This window comes from Canis lupus, chromosome 8 (assembly GCF_011100685.1).
Source record: "Canis lupus familiaris isolate Mischka breed German Shepherd chromosome 8, alternate assembly UU_Cfam_GSD_1.0, whole genome shotgun sequence".
NCBI classification, from domain to species: domain Eukaryota; kingdom Metazoa; phylum Chordata; class Mammalia; order Carnivora; family Canidae; genus Canis; species Canis lupus.
In genome coordinates, this window is record NC_049229.1 from 72163931 (window position 1) to 72181193 (window position 17263).

The 17263-nt window shown below is 66.7% G+C and overlaps 1 protein-coding gene and 1 non-coding gene across 5 annotated transcripts in view; both read left to right on the forward strand.

Annotated features, from left to right (window-relative positions):
- Positions 1–15698, forward strand: part of ASPG (asparaginase) — a 28960-nt gene extending 13262 nt beyond the window's left edge. For 2 of the 4 annotated variants that reach the window (XM_038545883.1, XM_038545884.1), the window contains exons 7-16: positions 443–555; positions 1527–1709; positions 1798–1911; positions 2419–2535; positions 3476–3571; positions 3754–3917; positions 6301–6387; positions 8329–8428; positions 8669–8731; positions 9312–9529. In XM_038545883.1, coding sequence (XP_038401811.1) covers positions 443–555; positions 1527–1709; positions 1798–1911; positions 2419–2535; positions 3476–3571; positions 3754–3917; positions 6301–6387; positions 8329–8428; positions 8669–8731; positions 9312–9332 — 1058 coding nt within the window. In that variant the 3' untranslated portion in view covers positions 9333–9529. Of the gene's footprint in view, positions 1–442; positions 556–1526; positions 1710–1797; positions 1912–2418; positions 2536–3475; positions 3572–3753; positions 3918–6300; positions 6388–8328; positions 8429–8668; positions 8732–9311; positions 9530–14230; positions 14404–15438 lie in introns of those variants that run through there. The other 2 variants (XR_005363818.1, XM_038545885.1) reach the window with 2 other exon arrangements.
- MIR203 (microRNA mir-203) lies at positions 13451–13544 on the forward strand. Its single transcript, NR_049456.1, has one exon. It is a non-coding gene; the product is annotated as a microRNA mir-203 (primary transcript).
- Positions 15699–17263: the final 1565 nt, after the last annotated feature.

Genomic DNA, 17263 nt, shown 5'->3' on the forward strand with positions numbered 1-17263 from the left:
CCACTTTCCACGGGGCCTGGGGGGCCCCCGAGACTGGGGTCAATCAGATGGAGGCTTTCTTTCCCCAAAGCTGAGGGGTCCGGAAGACTCGCTCGTTTCTTCATTCGCTCGTTCCCTGTTTGACTTGCTGGGCCGTGGGCGGCGGGGCGGGGGGCCTGGGTCAGGGGCCGGCGAGGCTGGACGGTTGGACCCGTCCCAGGACGCAGGACAACGCGCGGCGTGTGGCTCTGCAGCTGCGCCCCACGCCCGTGCGCACGCCGCTCCCCCCGTTCCTGCACACTCGGGGGCCCTGGGCCCCGAGCACAGGCTGGAGCCCTCCAGGGCGGGCAGGGCGGCCCGGGGCGGGCCAGCGGGGACCGGGCAGCGCAGAGGGCCCGAGGCGCCGCACCCGTGTTGGCTGTCCGCAGGCCCCCGGGCCCCACGCGCGCCTCTGCTCTCACAGTCAACCGGGAGCTGGTGCGGAAGACCCGAGGCAAGGACCGGCTGGTCGTGCACAGCAGCATGGAGCGGGACGTGGGCCTGCTGCGCCTCTACCCCGGGATCCCCGCCGCCCTGGTAGGCACCCGCCCAGCCCGGCACCCCCCCACGCCCCCGTGGCTCCCTGGCACTGCCCTCCCACCCCCTCCCGTCACCCACCTCAGGCACGCAGGGGGCAGCAACTGCTTGAAGCTCCTCAGCCTCCACGGCCAAGGCTGAGCCATTCGGGGGCTGAGGCGTCCCTGGGACCTCCACCTCCTCCCCCCGCCTCCCCAGCTTGGGTTTCGGGGCCCAGTTTTCCCTTACTTGCCCCATGGGCTTGACCCTGCAGATGCCTGTGGACTCACGGCACCTGGTCCAGGCTTCCCCGGGGGCCGATGGGGCTGCCCTGGTGGTCCCCTGCTTGCTCCCTGCCGACGACCCCGGAGCCACGGGCTGCCCGCCTCTGCCCGCCGTGTGAACTGGGCTCAGAGGCCACGTGGCCATTATGTAGAGGGTGTCTGAGCTCCAAGCACCTCTGGGCACCCTGGGGTCAAGCATGGAGGTGCTGGTGCTGGTCTCAGAGGCACCGCCAGGCTGCGGGGAGGTGGGGCTGCAGGCACCACAGCTCAGAGGACACTTGCTCAAGTGCTGTGACCTGCCGAGCACCCTGGCCCCTCTTCCGTGTGGACAGATGTGGCTTCACAGGCATGTCCACACACACGGGGGGCCTGGCCGGCACCTGTCACCAGCCTGCGGGACTCGGCATGTGCTGCCCCAGAGCCCTGGGTCAGTGTGTGAACTGGTGCCTGACGCCATCAAAGGGCCCTGGGGACAGACATGCGGGGGCGGGGGGGCGTTCTGTTGTCAGCACACACCACGGCCTAGACCCTTCAGAGGGGACCCGGCGTTCCTTAGGGGGTCGAGGCGGGGGGCGACCCGCATGGCCCTCCATGGGGCCTGCTCAGGGCCCTGGGAGCAGCCTCGGCCACGGGCAGGTGCCAGACAAGCCCGTGGGCTCCGCTGCGGGGGCGAGAGGCCCGGGCCTCCCCATCCTGTCGCACCCGCAGGTCCGGGCCTTCCTGCAGCCCCCCATGAAGGGCGTGGTCATGGAGACGTTCGGCTCGGGGAACGGGCCCACGCAGCCCGAGCTGCTGGGGGAGCTCCAGGCGGCGGCGCATCGAGGCCTCCTCATCCTCAACTGCACTCACTGCCTCCAGGGCGCCGTGACCTCCGACTACGCGGCCGGCATGGTGGGGGCGGGGAGCGGGGCCCGGGGTGGCGAGGGCATGGGCCCCGAGACCCTGCACCCATTTCCGGCTCGCACCCCTCTGCCCACAGGCCATGGCGGGCGCCGGCATCATCTCAGGCTTCGACATGACGTCGGAGGCGGCGCTGGCCAAGCTGTCCTATGTGCTGGGCCAGCCGGGGCTGAGCCTGGACGGCAGGAAGGAGGTGCACGCTGCTGGGCTGTGGGTGTGGGGACACGAGTGCGAGGGCTCCAGGGCATGGCAGGGGTTCGACTCAGGCAGACGGTGGGGCCAGCCAGCCCAGCGGCGTGCGTGCGTGGTCTGGAAGGGGGGCAGGGATGCAGGGCCTCCCCGGGGGCTAGGGGGCCCCCTCCACCCCTTGCGAGCCCCAAGCCCAGACTACCTGTTCTTCCCCTCTCTCGGGGAGCCTTGGTCCGGCTCGGGCTGAGGCTCCTCACGCTGCTCCCAGGATATCCCCTCAGCCCCCACCCTTCCCCGGGGGCCCTCAGACGCCGCCAGCCTGGCAGAGGCCACAGGACCCTTGGGAGACCGAAGCTAGTGGAATGGACCGGGCTGGGGTTAGGCTCGGGCCGGAGGGTCGGGAGTTTCGGGCCCAGGGCGGCCCTCCCCGCATGCCCTGGGGTGCCCGGCCACCAGCTTGGTCTGGGATCCGGGGCCGCAGACACTCCTGACCCGCGCTCTCCTCCCCCAGCTGCTGGCCCGGGACCTGCGCGGGGAGATGACGCTGCCCACGGGCCACGAGCGCCGGCCCTCCCTGAGCTGCAGCACGCTGGGCCGGGGGGTTGCCCAGCTCCTCGCTCTGAGCCAGGTACTGCCCAGTGGGGTGCTGGGGTCCTGGCTGGACGTGCCAGGCACCAGCCCTCGCCAGTGTCGTTCCAGTGCGAGCAGAAAAGCACGGTGTGGCCCGGCTCCGGCCCGTGGAGGGTCGGTCTGCGGGGATTCAGGCGGGGAGCGGCACGTGGGAGGGGCCCGGACGGGTTAGCGGAGTCTTCGCAGCACGTGGACGCGGGCAAAATGTGGCCCCACCCCCGGTGGGCCATCGCGCGTGGCCGGGCCTGCCGACTGCCAGTGCAGGCCCACGTGCCTGGGTCCTGGGTGCTGGAAGGGGGGGAGCCACCTGCAGGGTCTTCCCGCACCTGCCGTGCAGCCTGGCCTTGGGACGCCCCCTTCACCTTCCTGGCCAGGGCGCTGCTTCAGGGTGAGGCGTCCGGGCCTGGCACTGCAGCCCGGTGCCTCCCGGGGTCACGCCACGCGTGGCCGTTCCCGCCTGCCCGGCACGGACAGCTGCGGTCCTGTTTACGGCCACTTGCAGCGGGGACAGGCCGCGGTCAGACGGGCTGGGATGTGTGCGGCCCATTGCTAGGGCGACTGTGTCGGCCGGGCCCGGGCTGCTGGGCTGAGCGAGGGCTGGGCCACGCGTGGGGCTGCCCCCGGGGGCCTCCGCTGGGATTCCCTGCCCTCTGGCCTCAGGGGAGCTCCCAGACGCCCCAGCGCATTCCCGGCATGGGGTGGGCAGCCCATAGGAGCTCTGCCCGGGGCGTCGTGCCCTTCTTTCCAGGTGGGGGGACTGAGCACCCCGTCCCACGCTCCCCCACCCTGGGTGCCTGCTGTGATTGTCTCTCCGTCCCTAATGATGGTCTCAGAGGGTGGGTGGCCTGCCCCGGGCACACGGCTGGGAAGGACGGAGCCGGATGGTGGCCTCATGTCCCCCGGGGCAGGTGCTGAAGGCCCCATTGTGCTCCCCGCAGGAGGCCGACGCCGTGCGGGATGCTCTGCTGCCTGGTCTGGCCTGTGCCGCGGCCCACGCTGGCAACCTGGAGGCGCTGCAGGCGCTCGTGGAGCTGGTGAGGCCCCCGCGCCCCTTGGGGGCCGGCCCCAGCCACGCCAGTCCCGGGGGTGCAGGACGGCCGGGCTGTGCCAGGCCCCGTTCCCGGGTGCACCCTGACCCGACCCTCCCCGTCCTCCCATGGCCGCCTGACCCCGCCCAGCCCCCCTCAGCAGGTGGCATGCCTTTATGACACCCCAGGGCAGCGATCTGAGCCTAGAGAACTTCAACGGTCAGACTCCTCTGCACGCGGCCGCCCGGCGAGGCCAGGCTGGGGCGGTCACCATGCTGCTGCAGAGGGGGGTGCCTGTGGACACCCGAGATGAGGACGGACTCAGCCCGCTGCTGCTGGCCGTGAAGGGCAGGTACCTGGGCGTGCAGGCCGGGGCACCATGTGGGGGGCCAGGGTGGAGCCGCCTTGGAGAGGGCCGCCAGGTGACACAGCGGACATGTGCTTCCGAGAGCCCCACCCACCACACAGGGAGGGCTTCCTGGAGGAGGCGACCCCTCAGCTTGGCCAGGCAGGTCCAGCAAGACCCTGGTACAGAGTTTTAGAAAAGAAAAACACGGACGAAGCACAAGGGGTTGAGTGCGTGTTCCCCAAGTCACCTACACACACCTGTGAGGCTGGAGGGCCGGGAAAGGGGAGAAACCCCTGTCCCAGCACCTGCACGTGATAGGTGTGAAGCAGGCTACGCTGTGCCAGGTGTTAGGCGGGGATGGGCACCGGTGCCCTCGGGGGCAGGCTCAGCCAGCACGGCGGGTGGGGGGACGTCCCCCAAGCTGGCCCCCCTGACATTATTTATTTATTCATGAGAGACAGAGAGACAGAGACACAGGCAGAGGGAGAAGCAGGCTCCCTGAGGGGAACTTGATGCGGGACTCCATCCCGGAACCCCAGGATCATGCCCTGGGCCGAAGGCAGGCGCTAGACTGCTGAGCTACCCGGGGATCCCCCTACTACCCTGGCTTTTTATTTTTATTTTTATTTTATTTTATTTTATTTTAGTTTATTTATTTTATTTATTTTATTTACTTTTATTTATTTTATTTTTATTTTATTATTTTATTTTAATTTATTTTCTTTATTTATTTATTTTATTATTTGATTTTATGATTTATTTTATTTTATTATTTTTATTTATTTTATCTTTTATTTTATTTTATTTTATTATTTTCTTATTTTAGTTTATTTAATTTTATTTTATTATTTTATTTTTTCATTTTATTTTATTTATTTATTTTATTTTATTTGTTTATTTTATTTGTTATTTTATTTATCATTTTATCTTTATTTTCTATTTTATTTTATTTTATTTTTTATTATTTTATTGTATTTTATTTTCATTTTACTTTACTTTACTTTACTTATTTTATTTTATTTATTCTTTTCATTTTATTTTATATTTTTATATTTCCTTTATTTATTTATTTATTTATTTATTTATTTATTTATTTATTTATTTTGTTTTTTACCCTGGTTTTTTAAAGGCACAGTCCTGGCCTGGCATGTGTGTGTGCGTGCGTGTGCATGTGTACACAAGTGAACCTCAGTGTGAGAGCCCGTGCTTGTGTCAGGGGGCGGGAAGGAGTCACAGCTCCTGTGTTGAATCCTTTGTCAGCTTATTTAGAATCGCGCAGTCCCCAGACCCCTGGCCTCTCCTCGGGGTCCTCTCCCCAAGGGCACTCGGCCTGCCAGCAAGTGCTTGGGAGTCCCACGGAGAGAGGCTGAGGGTGTGTGAGCCTTGGGGGGGGGGGGGGCACGTCACACACACACACACACACACACACACACATACCCATGCACGGGGCCAGGCGGTTCCCAGGATGGGGGTGAGGGGCTGCAGCGATCTGGCTGCGATTCCAGGCTGAGTCCTTGGTCGTGGGTGGATGGTGATGAGCTCACCGTCCGGTCCCGCCTCCTCATCCTTGACCCCACCCCCCCAGCAGCCCCCCCCAAACCGGTCTCCCAGCCTCGCTCTCCAGGCCTCAGTCCTGGGCCTGGACCTGTTGTGCCCTAGAGGGCTCTCGGGGTGGGGAGGGCAGGCCTGGGAGGGCCCCCTCCTCTCCAGCCTTCCTAAAAGTGGGATGACCGTGCAATTTATGGTACAAGGACACTGCGGGGGAAGGGACCCGGTTGGCAGTCATGTGTGAGTCTGCCTCTGCACATTCTGTTCCCTCTCCTTGCCCACCCCGGCCCCCACTGCACAAGCCCCCACCCCGACCCAGCCGCCACCCTCTGCCCCATCCCACGCACACCCAGGGGGTGGCTCCAGGCTTGGCCTGGGCCAGTCAGCCTCTGGAAACCCAGACGTCAGGGCCCTACTCTGGGATCCTACTGTTTGCGTTTATCCACCAGTGTCTCGTCCCCACCTCGCCTCCAAGGGCAGAGTGCAGGCCCAGCTGACTCAGTTTCCCCAGGCCCAACCCTGGTTGGTGTGTGCAGTGGGGCCAGGCTGCCCCCAGGGGCCCGTGGGCGTGCTTGGGCCCTTAGGATGGGGGCTGGGGGAGACCATGGCAGAGGCCTCATGGTGTGGGCGGAGGAGCTGCTCAGCCGGGGCTGACTCCCCAGCATGGGGCGAGTGCTGGGGTGCCTCTGGCCCGGCGCCCCCCGCAGACCCGCCATGTCCGGGGAAGGTCCCTGCACGCGTGGAGGGGCACGGCACTGGCCCGGGCGGGGGGCAGGAGGCGGGGGCGTGATGGAGCAGCCTTGCCTGGGCGGGCGGTCAGCACACTCTCTCGTGGCAGGCATCGGGGTGTCATTGGGCTGCTGCGGGCAGCTGGGGCCTGCCTGTCCCCCCGGGAGCTGGAAGACGCGGGGACGGAGCTGTGCAGGTGAGGGCTGCAGGTGTACCTGTGCTTCCGGGAGGCAGGCACGGGGCTCCAGGAAGGGACAGCCAGCCGGGTGGGGGGCTTCCGGGGAGGAGACCCCACCCCGTGCCAGCCTGGCCGCTGGAGGTTGGGGCAGATGCGGGGGTTGACACTGTTCAGGCGATGTGACAGGCCTCCTGAGTCTGTCCTCCCCGGTACGGGCCTCACCGGAGTGGGCCTGGCCCCTGCCATGGGCTAAACTGACCACGGTCAGCGGCTGTCCTGCTCCGGCACCCCACAGCCCGTTGCTGGCGGGCCTCTGACCTCACAGGTGCCCTGGGTGACACCAGCAGGCCCGGGGAGACAGGGGCAGGGGAGTGGGGGGCCCTGGAGGTGTCCGAGAGGGTGCTGGCGGTGGGCGGGGGGACAGGCGGGGGCCGCAGAGCGCAGCGTCTTCGTCCACCCCTGGCACCCCCTCCCCGTGCTGCGGTGCGCTCGGCCCACCTGTCAGCAGCCCCAGGGCCGAGGGCCGAGGTGCGGAGCGCAGACAGGCGCGGAGGTCAGGAGAGGCTTGTCCAGGAGGCGAGGCCGGGGGTGGTGGTAGCCGGGCTGGGGGGCTGGAGGCAGAAGTGTGGGGAGCGGGTCGCGGCCGTGGCTGTCGGGCTGGCCGGCTGGGAGCGAGGCGGGCTGAACTGTGCGCTCACGGGAAGAGGGCCTGGAAGCTCCGGCCTCCTCGGCCCCGGCCTCGGTCTCCCCCAGCCCCGTGCCTCGGTGCCAGCCTCAGCCGACCCTGGGGGTCCCAGTCCTACATGTGGGGTGGGGTGGAGAGCCCCCACTGGCCCCTGCCTCAGGCCTCTCGGGGGACAAACCCTGCTGGCCAACCCAGCCCCCACCCATCCCAGGTGGCAGGGGAAGGTGGGCTCCTGGACATGATGAAGTGCCAGGGCCTAGCCGGGGGGTGCTAGGGCCTGGCAGGGGAGAGGGCCAGGGCCTAGTGGGGGGAGGGGTGCAGGGCCTAGCAGGGGAGGGGCCAGGGCCTAGCCAGGGAGGGGGCCACTCACAGCCACTAGCCTTGGCTCTGAGGGGACTCCGTGGGACTTGGTTCAGGGTTGCAAGGCCAGGCAAGAAACAGGCAGAGGGGGGCGGTGGTAACCAGGTCCCGCGGCGTCCAGGGCTCTGCCTGGGGGAGGGCGCGTCCAACCTGGGCCGCCTGGCTGGATCTGGGGGCCCCGCCGAGAGGCGAGCGTGTGGGAGCTGGTGTGGGAGGCTGGCGACAGGTCTGGGAGGGGCTGGCGGTGCCATCCAGCATGATTCACCCTAGAAATAACTCAGCGCCGCTCTGGGGGCTGCTGCTGTTTCCTGCCCGGGAGGGAGTCACTGGCGCCCCTTTGGGGGGACAGCCCCCTACCCCCCGCACCAGCGTCCCCTGCCCCGGGTCGGCACAGCCGGCGGTCCCTTCCCTGCCCGGGCCCTGGGTGGGGAGCGGGCTCCTTGGAGAGGGGCGGGGGGCGAGGAGGACCTGGTGAGGGCCTCTCCTCCTCCTCTTCCCCCGGGGCAGGTGGGCTCCGCTCCCCCACGCCACCTGCTGAGCCCAGGCCCTGTCTCCTGCGTGTCTGTGTGAGCCACGGGGCTGTCGCACACTTCCCTCCTGCCTCTGCCGACCCCGCCCGAGGACGGCTGTGTTGTGAAATATGAAACTGGCCCGTGGCGCTCCTTGTGGGGTGTGTGTGCATGTGCGCACGCGTGTGCATGCTTGTGTGAGTGCGTGCATGCCTGTGCCCTTGACCTGAGTCACCGTCACCCCCGCTGGGTGAACCCAGACTCCAGGCCACTGGCTGGCCCCGGGAGTCCCGCGCTCCCACCCTGCTGCCGTGGGGCGCTGCTGGGGACCCCCATGCTGGGGCCGGGGGCTGGCTTGGTGGAAGCGCCTGGGGCCCTGACCGCTCCCCTGCTCTGCCCTCCCAGGCTGGCGGCCAGGGCCGACCTTGAAGGCCTTCGGTCTTGGTGGCAGGCGGGGGCTGACCTGGGGCGGCCGGGCTACGACGGGCGCAGTGCCCTGCTTGTTGTGAGTGTCTGCGCCGCTCTCTCCTAGGCCACCTCCTCCAGGAAGGCCTCCCGACACTTCCACCCGCTCTCCCTCCTCCACCCCTACCCCCCAGTGCCCAGACTCCTGCTCTCCGTTCCCACCCCAGGCCCCTCCCTGGGCAGAGCTGTGGGGAGGCATCCTGGTGGGCGGGAGGCGGGGGGGTGGGGCGGGGGGGGGCGGTCAGGGGCCCTGCTGCTGGTCACAGGCTCCCTCCCACAGGCAGAGGCGGCCGGGAACCTGGAAGTGGTGACCTTTCTGCAGCACGTCCAGGGTGGGGCACCTGTGAGTTTCCTCTGCCCCACGAGGGACTGGGGCTTCCCCATGAGGCCGGACCCTGGCTTAGGGCCTGCGTGTAAGGGCCAGTCCCGGGGCCGCAGCCAGAGGCCTGATGGGTCAGAGTGGGTCAGGCCTGCAGAGCTCCCCCGTTGGGCCAGCTGAAAATGCCCGGAGGGAGCAGTCAGGAAGGGCTTCCCGGAGGAAGGTCAACTCACGCCTCCTGCATGCTGTCCGGTCAGGCCACTCTGTGACACACCCTCCCATAGCCCTGGAGGGCCCCAGCCAAAAAGTTCCTTGAGACCCGAGGGGACCTCAGATCCCTCTGCGGCGCGTCCTGCCCCCCCCGTCCCCCCCCCCCCCCCCCCGCCGGGCCGGGCGCTCCCCCTGCCTCCCAGGTAGGTGGGCCAGGCCATCCCCCGGGCCTCCAGAAGACTCCTGAGTCTGGCTCGATTTGCTCAGGTCCTCGGGTCCCTCCCTGCAGAAGGCTGGGCCCCCGCGGGGAGGTGCCCGGGCTTGTCTGTCTGCCCTTGCCCCATTCGCTACCTGGGCCTCGGGAGAGAGGTCTCAGGAGACCTCCCGTTTTCAGGAAGTCCTGCCTGGTGTCTGACTGAAGCTGTCCTGCTGCGGTGTAAGCCACGACTTCCGGTTGTGACCTGCTGGAGGGGATCGCGGGCACCCCGGCCGGTGACTCTGCCTGAGATGTGCCCCCACTGCGGGGACTGTGTCCCATCCCATCTCCAAGACAGTCTTTGTGGGGTGGAGTGGCAATAAAGTCTCTCCGGGGCCCCCTCCCCCGGTCCCCAAGCCCAGCTCCAGAGGGTGCTTCTGGGTCCCGGGACTGTGGGTATGTGTGTGGGGAGTCGCGCCCAGGCTCTGGGTCCAGGGCACCCCAGGAGGTCATCTCGGGGGCAGCAGGACGGAGGTGTGTGAGCCGGGCCAGCCCTCTCCCGCTCCCCGCTCCAGACAACCCCTGTCCTGTCTCCTTTGCTCCGATCCTTCTCATTCTCGAAGCTTGAAGGCCCCTCCTCGGGGCAGCCTCTGCCCGGACTCCCCTTGTGCTGACGGGACCGTCCCCTCTCGCTAGTCCTCCGGGTCCGTCCCAGTCGCTGTCCGAGCGGCGCGCGGGGTTCAGTCTGGCCCCATGCCCATAGCCCTGCTCGGGGAGGCGTGTGGTGGCCCTGGGTCGGGGTGGCTCTCAAGGCAGGGGACGGCCCTGAGCCTTGTCAGAGGCCTGGCTGGGGCTGAGTCAGCTGTCTGGACCCCGGCCGGTGTGCTCTGTCCCAGCTATAAGCAGCCCAGTGGGGCGAGGGCACCCCTGGGCTCAGGCCCACCACCGCCGTGTGACTCTGGGCCTGGCCCGGCCAGAGGCTGAGGACCCCTGAGCCCTCCTTGCTGAGCATGAGTGTGGGGGCAGGGAGGGGGCGTGGGGGTGAGGGGTACCCCCGTCCCAGTTCTCTGCTACCTCGAACCTCTGACTGCCCACAGGAGGATTCCCATCCGTGTGTCCGTCTGGCCCCTGGGTTGCAGGCTCCGGGGAGCCGGGCCCAGCCTGAGGGCACGTGCCCTGTAGATGCTGGGCGAAAGCATGACCCGCAAGAGCTCTTGGCATCCACCGAGCAGCTGGGACCTCTCCCAGGTGGGCCGGGCTGGGGGTGGCTCCGCCCGCACCCCCAGGCTTCTCAGCCCGGTTCCCAGGCCCAGGCTGGCACCTTGGCTGGCAGCCTTCCAGATTCTCGCCCAGACACGGGTGTGCCTGGGCCTTGCACAACCAGGGAGCACCGCATGAGCATGGCTGGTCCCGAGGAGCCTTTGCCCCACACCCTGATGAAGGCCCCATGAGTGGGGTGTGTGGGGGAGGAAGGGGACTCGGGGCTTGACAGGGGGTGGCTGCCGGCAGGGTGGGACAGTTGGACGGAAGCCTGGCGGAGGCCAGGAGGGAGGAGGCTGCGTCTCGGGTCCCACGCCCCGCCGCTCTGTCCCCAGAACCCAGAGCTCTCCGGAGGCCGCCACCCCTTGGGCTCTGCTTGCCAGGGGCTGGGGCAGAGCCTGTTGCTCACGGCCACTCAGTACTCAGCACTTCTCTCAGACCCCGAGGAGCCCCGGATTGTGAAAGCTGCAGGTGGCTCACATCAGCCCACATGGGGCACCCTCCCAGAGCAGGTGTCAACCTGCCGGTGTAGAAGTGCCCACTGGATCCAGGGATGGGTATCCTGCCGGGGCGGAAACTCCCACTGTGTCCTGGGTGTCCCACGGAGGGCACATGGTCATCTGGCTTTTCCCCCAGTGGGTCACTGCCAGCTCCTGCCAGCTGGGCAGATGGGGAGAGGCCCCCATTCTCGGTCTGTGCCCTGCACACACCTGTGGGACACAGAACCCTACCAGGCATGGCTCCCGGACAGGGCGTGTGTCTGGAAGCTTGGAAAGTCACGGGAGCATGCCTGGAAGCTTCCTCAGAGCCATTTTGTCATTCCTGGGGAGGGGCCAGTCTGGACTGGAGGGGAGCGTCTCTGAGAATCACGGAGCGGCAACAGGGCGGCCAAGGGCCCGTCGCCTAGGGCCCGGCACACAGCACCCGGCGGGAGAGCCACGTGGGGACCGTGTTGGGGGCTCCCCTCCCGCCGTGTGCTAGCTCGCCTCGTCCCTGCTACGCTCCGGGGGGGGCCGGTTCATCTTCCTTCCCGCTCTACAGCCGAGGACACTGAGGCCCCGTCCTGCGCTCTGGGTTGTGCGAAGGCACACGGCGGAGCTGGGCTCCGGGCCCGCCTGGCACTGGGGCAGCCTCCTCGCCTCTGGAGGGAGCCATGGGGGCTGCGGAGAGGAGCTCGGGGGGCCCCGACTCCTTGGACAGCTGCGCTGCTTGCACCCACTAATCCCTCGCTGGGTGAGGCCTGGCTCCCAGCGGCCCCTCTCAAGTCACCGGGATCGCAGGGTCATCTCTGGGAAACCTGTCTCCCTCTTGCTTAGGCCACAATCTGCGGTACCCAGTGTTTCCCATCATAAAGCCAGACGTCCCAGTCAGGGCACCCAGGCCACCCTGCTCCTGGGGACGGCTCACCTGATTTCTTTTCAGGACAGGAAGTTCCCTTTCTGGGCACAGTGCAAGTGGGAAGCACAGCTTCTTGTCCTTGTCTTCTTGTCTGTCCTCACCTCACCAGTCCCCTTTGATGCGGGACCCAGTGACCCACCTTTGCTGGATGAGGAGAGGGCACTGGGGGGAGGGTGTTGTGTATAGGGAGGGGTCTGCCCCAGCCTGGGCTGTGCCAGGGCGCTGGGGACAGGAGAGGGGGGCTCCTGCCCATGTGGTGATGGCCCTGGCAGTGGTGACGGGGAGACATGCCCGAGCTCCGCTCCTTGCTCCTTGGCCACGTGCCTCTGCGCCACCTCCCCCTCCGGGTCGCATCCCCTACCCCCGCCCCAGTGTCTGACCCCGAGCACGAGCTCGGGACACAGGCCTGTGGACTCAGCAGAGGTGCTGGGCGTGGAGACGTGCTCCCCCCTGCCCCCCCCCCCGCGCCCCCCAGAGCCTTCAGCCTGGGAGCAGTGACGTCCCCTGGGCGAGCCTGTTTCTCCAACTGCAAAGTGCAAAGAATAAAACCTCTGCCACTCACGTGGCAGGGTGGTGACAGGTAAACTGCCCAGGGCGCATGTGGAAATGTCTCGTGTCCCTCGAGCTTGGCAGCTAGGCGGCTGCGTCCTCGCGTGGGATCGGTGTGGTGGGGGAGGGGGCCCGGAGGACCCTCGTCGGGGGCGGGGTGCGCTGGGTGCGTGTGCGCGGGTGTGTAAGCACCCTCTTGGCTCAACGGCCCGCGCAGCCCCACCGGTGGCTCTGAATGGGGCTGAGGACCCCAGGGCCGCCTCCCTCCAGACCTTCCGTCCCAAAGCCCCTCTGTGCCCTCGGTGGGCAGCCCTGTGAGCCCGGGGCCTCGGAGGTGGGGCCCTAACCTCCCAGGTGACTAAGTGGGCAGGCCCAGCGCAGCTCGGCTGACGCACGCGGGGGGGCGGGGCGGGGGCCGTGGGGGAGGGGCGGCCGGCCGCGGGGGCGCCCCGGGGACCCTCGTGCGCTCCGAGGAGAGCGCGGCCGGGGCTGAGAGCCAGACACCGGCCGGGCGCGTCGTGTCGCTCCCCGCGGCCCTCGCCTAGTTTCACTTTCTCTTTGTTCCCTCCCACGGGGATCTCTTTGAAGTGAGAGGGGCGGGGGCGTGTCCGGGCCCGCGGCCGCGCCCCTCCCCCCTGCGCGGGGCGGCCCGGGGCGGGGGGGCTCCGGCCGCACCTGTCGGCCGCCCGCGGGGCCAGCTCGCCGGCGTCCCCGCCCCCAGCCCCGCGGCGAGGCCGGGTCCGGGCCCAGGGAGCGCGCGCGGTGGCCGGGCCTGGAGCCGCGCGGGGACGCCAGGTGCGCGGGGCGGGCGCCGGGGGCGGGGCCGCGGGCCGGTGAGTCAGGGCCGCCCCCGCGCGGGCGCGCCGAGCAGGTCCCGGGCCCCGGACGCCCCGCCGCGCGACCCGCCGGCCCGGGAGCAGCCCCGCCCGGAAAAACCGGTCGGGCCGGCGCGGCGCGGTCGCATTCCGGCGGGGGAGGGCGGCCGCCCGGCTTAAAAGGCGCCGCGGCCGCTCGGACGCAGCCGCTGGGCCTCGGGGCGCAGGCGGAGGGGACGCGCGCGGGACGCCCGGGCTCGCGGGGCTCGGCGGGCGGGCGGCGGGGCCGGCGGCTCTGGGGGCGCCCGCGGACTTCCCGGCGCGCTGGGTCCAGTGGTTCTTAACAGTTCAACAGTTCTGTAGCGCAATTGTGAAATGTTTAGGACCACTAGCCCCGGCGGGCCCGGCGGCGGCGGCCGGACGCCCACGCGCCCCTGCGAGGAGCCAGCCGGCCCGGGCGCGGGGTCCCGGGCGGGCCGGGGCGGGCCGGGGCGGGCGGCGGGCGCGGGGACCGCGGGGTGCGCAGCGGGGCGGCCCCACCCCGCGTGCGCCGGGTCCCTCCGTACCTGGTACCTGCCGGCGGCCCGCGCTCCCCGGGCTTTCGGGCTTCCCCGGCGGGGTGAGCGGGGTGAGCCGGGCAGGGGCGCGGGGGCGCGGGGCACGCGGTTGAGAGGCGACGCCCAGGCGGTGGGGACGCCCCAGCCCCGGTGGGAGGCAGGTCGGGCGCAGCCGGGGGAGCGCGGGGAAGGGCTCGGTGCCCACCTCCCGCCCGCCGGGGAGATGAGGCTGACCCCCGGAGGGACGGCCGCAGCCTCTGGGGGAGCAGGGGTGGCTGGGGCGCCCCCCAATCCCTGCCTCCTCCGCCCAGTGTTTAGAGGAAACACAGGGCAGCCTGGACGGCAGGTCACACGGGTCTGGGTTCGAGGTCCACCAGGCCATGCCGCGCTGGGTGCCCTTGGGCCAGTCACCTGCTGGCCCTGAGCCCCACCTGCACATGGGTGGGAGGGAGGGGTGGAGGTGAGGCCCAGACTGCAGGACCCCTGGCTGCCGGGAGGAGGGTCCCGCCTCCAGCCAGCACCTTCTGCTTTCGCCCAGCCAACTGCTCACCACCCGCTCCGTGGGAGCGCCCTGGAGCCCCGCGCCGCCGGGCAGAGGCCACCCTGCTCTCAGGAGTCCAGAGGCTCTTGGCAGTGATGCTGCCCCCTGACCGCGCAGCCGGTTGGCCGTGACTTAATACGACAGCGCTCTCCGCCATCCGCTCGGCCCAAGTGAGACCAGGGGGTGAGGGTGGGGGTGGGGGGCTCTTCTGGGGTGTCTCCTGTTCTGTAGCTCAGAGTCATTTTGTACAGTGTGGGCACATGACTGATGAAAATAAATGTGTGTTCAAAGCTTCACCGCGTCCCCGGGGCGGTCGGTCCTTTCCTCCCCAGACCTCATCGTGGCCCCTCCCTCTTCCTTCCAATCCCAGAGGAATGGATCGTGGGTGGGGTGGCCAGGTCCCCACCCTGGGCCCGGCCCTGTGGTCTCCCACCAAGCCCCGCTGCTGGCATCAGCCCCTCTGATTGGGGGGTGGGGGATCCCTGTAGGGCCCTCGAACCCTCTCCTCTCCCACCTCCCTGAGCCAGGCCTCTGGGCCACACCGTCTCCTCTGCCCTGAGCTGCGGCCTCCTGGAGCCAGGTGGAGGAGAGGAGGCCGCTCGCAGCGTCACCCTGTCCTGGCACCCCGGCCAGCTGCCACCCCGGGCGGGCCGGAGGCTCTGGCTGTGGGTGGGGGCCAGGTTGGAGGGCTGAGGGGTTGGAGTGATGGAGGACCCTCCTCTGCTCCCCGATCCTGACACACACGGAGAGTCCCCGGGTCTGTGGCTTCCAATCTCAGCTCTGCCGCCTACCAGCAGGTGACCTTGGCCAGTCCCCCTGCCTCTCAGAGCGCTCATCCCTTCCTCCTTCTAAGAGGAGTGTTGGGACCCACCTCACAGGACTTGCTGGAAAGCCCAGGAGCCACTGCGGCCAGAGCACTGATGTGGGACAGAGCGAGGGTTCACCCCAGAGATGGCATTACCTCATGGGCGGGTTGGTATGGGGGGCCCACAGGTGGCAGTGGGCCGGGGGCTCGCAATCGGCCCCCTCGATCCCTGGGGCCTCCAAGACAGGCAGCTCCTACTTTGGGTCCCAGGAGTCATTCTCTTTAGTGACAGAAGCCCCTGGGCTGTCAGCGGGAGGCTCTGCGCAGAGCAAGGTGACAGGAGAGGCATCCGGCCCCCCGGGGACACTCGCCCCCCTTCCTCCTTGCCCTGTCCCCCCAGAACCCGGCCTGCGGTGCTGAGCCTGCTCTAGCTGTGCACACAGAGGGCCTCCCCGGACATGGTCGCAGGAATCATCCTGGCTTGCCGGGGACTTTCTGGTTCTAGCGCCCAAAGTCTCATGGCCTAGGAGACCCCCTCCGTCTGGGCAACCTGACACAGTTGGTGGCTCTGCCTGGGACCGGCTCGGCAGACACAGCCCCAGCTCCTGGGACGGCTGACGGCCTGTCTTCCGCAGAGAAATAAACTTGTGTCTCGTTAAAGCCGCGGTTATTTCCGTCTCTATCAAAGTAGCTAAACCAGTATTCCGAGTCAGGGGTGTTCAAGCTTCGCCATGTGGCTGAATCACTGGGCGGGGGTGGGGGGTGCTAGTGAAGAGCCCCCAGGCCTGGGCTCAGCCCGTAGGATGGGCCATGGGATGGGCCAGGAGTCGGCATCCCTCCCGCGTTCCCTGGTGATTCTGAGAGGCCTGAGGCTGAGCACAGCTGCCCTAAGTAGGAGAGCCTCACGAGGAACGGGTGGAGGAAGGGGAGACAGACCGGGAACCTGCGGCTCTTGGGGCTGTCCTGGGCCACTGCAGCCCTGGGGAGCAGGAGCCCCCAAACAGAACCTGCCTGTGAGCCCCGACCCCCTGCAACCCGCTGGGGGCCTACGCCAGGCAGGGAAGGGGGGGCCAGCTGATGGCTTCTTGCCTCCGCCACACCCTCGGGGACTTGGCGAGCCCCTGGGGACACAGCTGCCCACGCCGCCAGGGCTCTGGGGCCAGAGCCTCGGGCCCCTGAGCTTCCCCTGTGGGGATGGAGGACACACAACCAGTCCTTGGGAGGGGGTCATCCTTCTCCTCATTTCCCCCGATTTATAGAGGTATGATTGACGTCTGCCTCCAGCGTTTACAACCTGATGACTTGGGTCGTGTGCATGACCCACCAAACCATCGCCCCGTGGAGGCGGTGGGCACATCGGCCACTCGTCAGGGCCAGGATTCATGTGGCTCCCTGTGGCCCCCTCCTCCCTTCCCCACTCCCCTGTCCCCGGAGTTTGCTTTGTTGGGGGGATTTTCAGCTGCAAGTTCAATGTCTTTAATAGAAATCCCACCATTCGGGGATCCCTGGGTGGCGCAGCGGTTTGGCGCCTGCCTTTGGCTCAGGGTGCGATCCTGGAGACACGGGATCGAATCCCACGTCGGGCTCCTGGTGCATGGAGCCTGCTTCTCCCTCTGCCTATGTCTCTGCCTCTCTCTCTCTGTGACTATCATAAAAAAATAAATAAATTAATAAATTAATTAATTAAAAAAAAAAAAAAAGAAATCCCACCATTCAGGTTATCTGTTCCTGCTCAGGCGAGTTCCACCGTCCGTGTCTCCCCAGGAAGAGGGGAGAGCTGGGCTCCTCTCGTTTACTTAAACTGTCAGATTATGAACTTAAGCATGATACCCTGTTATCATCCTTTTAATATCTGTAGGGTCTCTGGCATTACCTCCTCTCCCATTCCTAATATTGTGCCTTGTGTTTTCTCACTCCTTGTCCTGATCAGCTTGGTTAGAGGTTTGTTTGTTCATTTATTTATTTTACTGATCTTCTGGAAAAACCAGATGTTGCCTTGATTGGTTTTCTGTATTATTTTTTTGTGTTTTATTTAATTGATTTCTACTCTGATCTCTGTTTTTTTCCCCCTCTCCTCACTTTGGGCTTATTTGCTCTGCTTTTCTAGCTTTTTTTTTTCTTTTAAAGACTTAATTTATTTATTCATGAGAGACAGAGACAGAGAGGCAGAGACACAGGCAGAGGGAGAAGCAGGCTCCCTGTAGGGAGCCCGATGCGGGACTTGA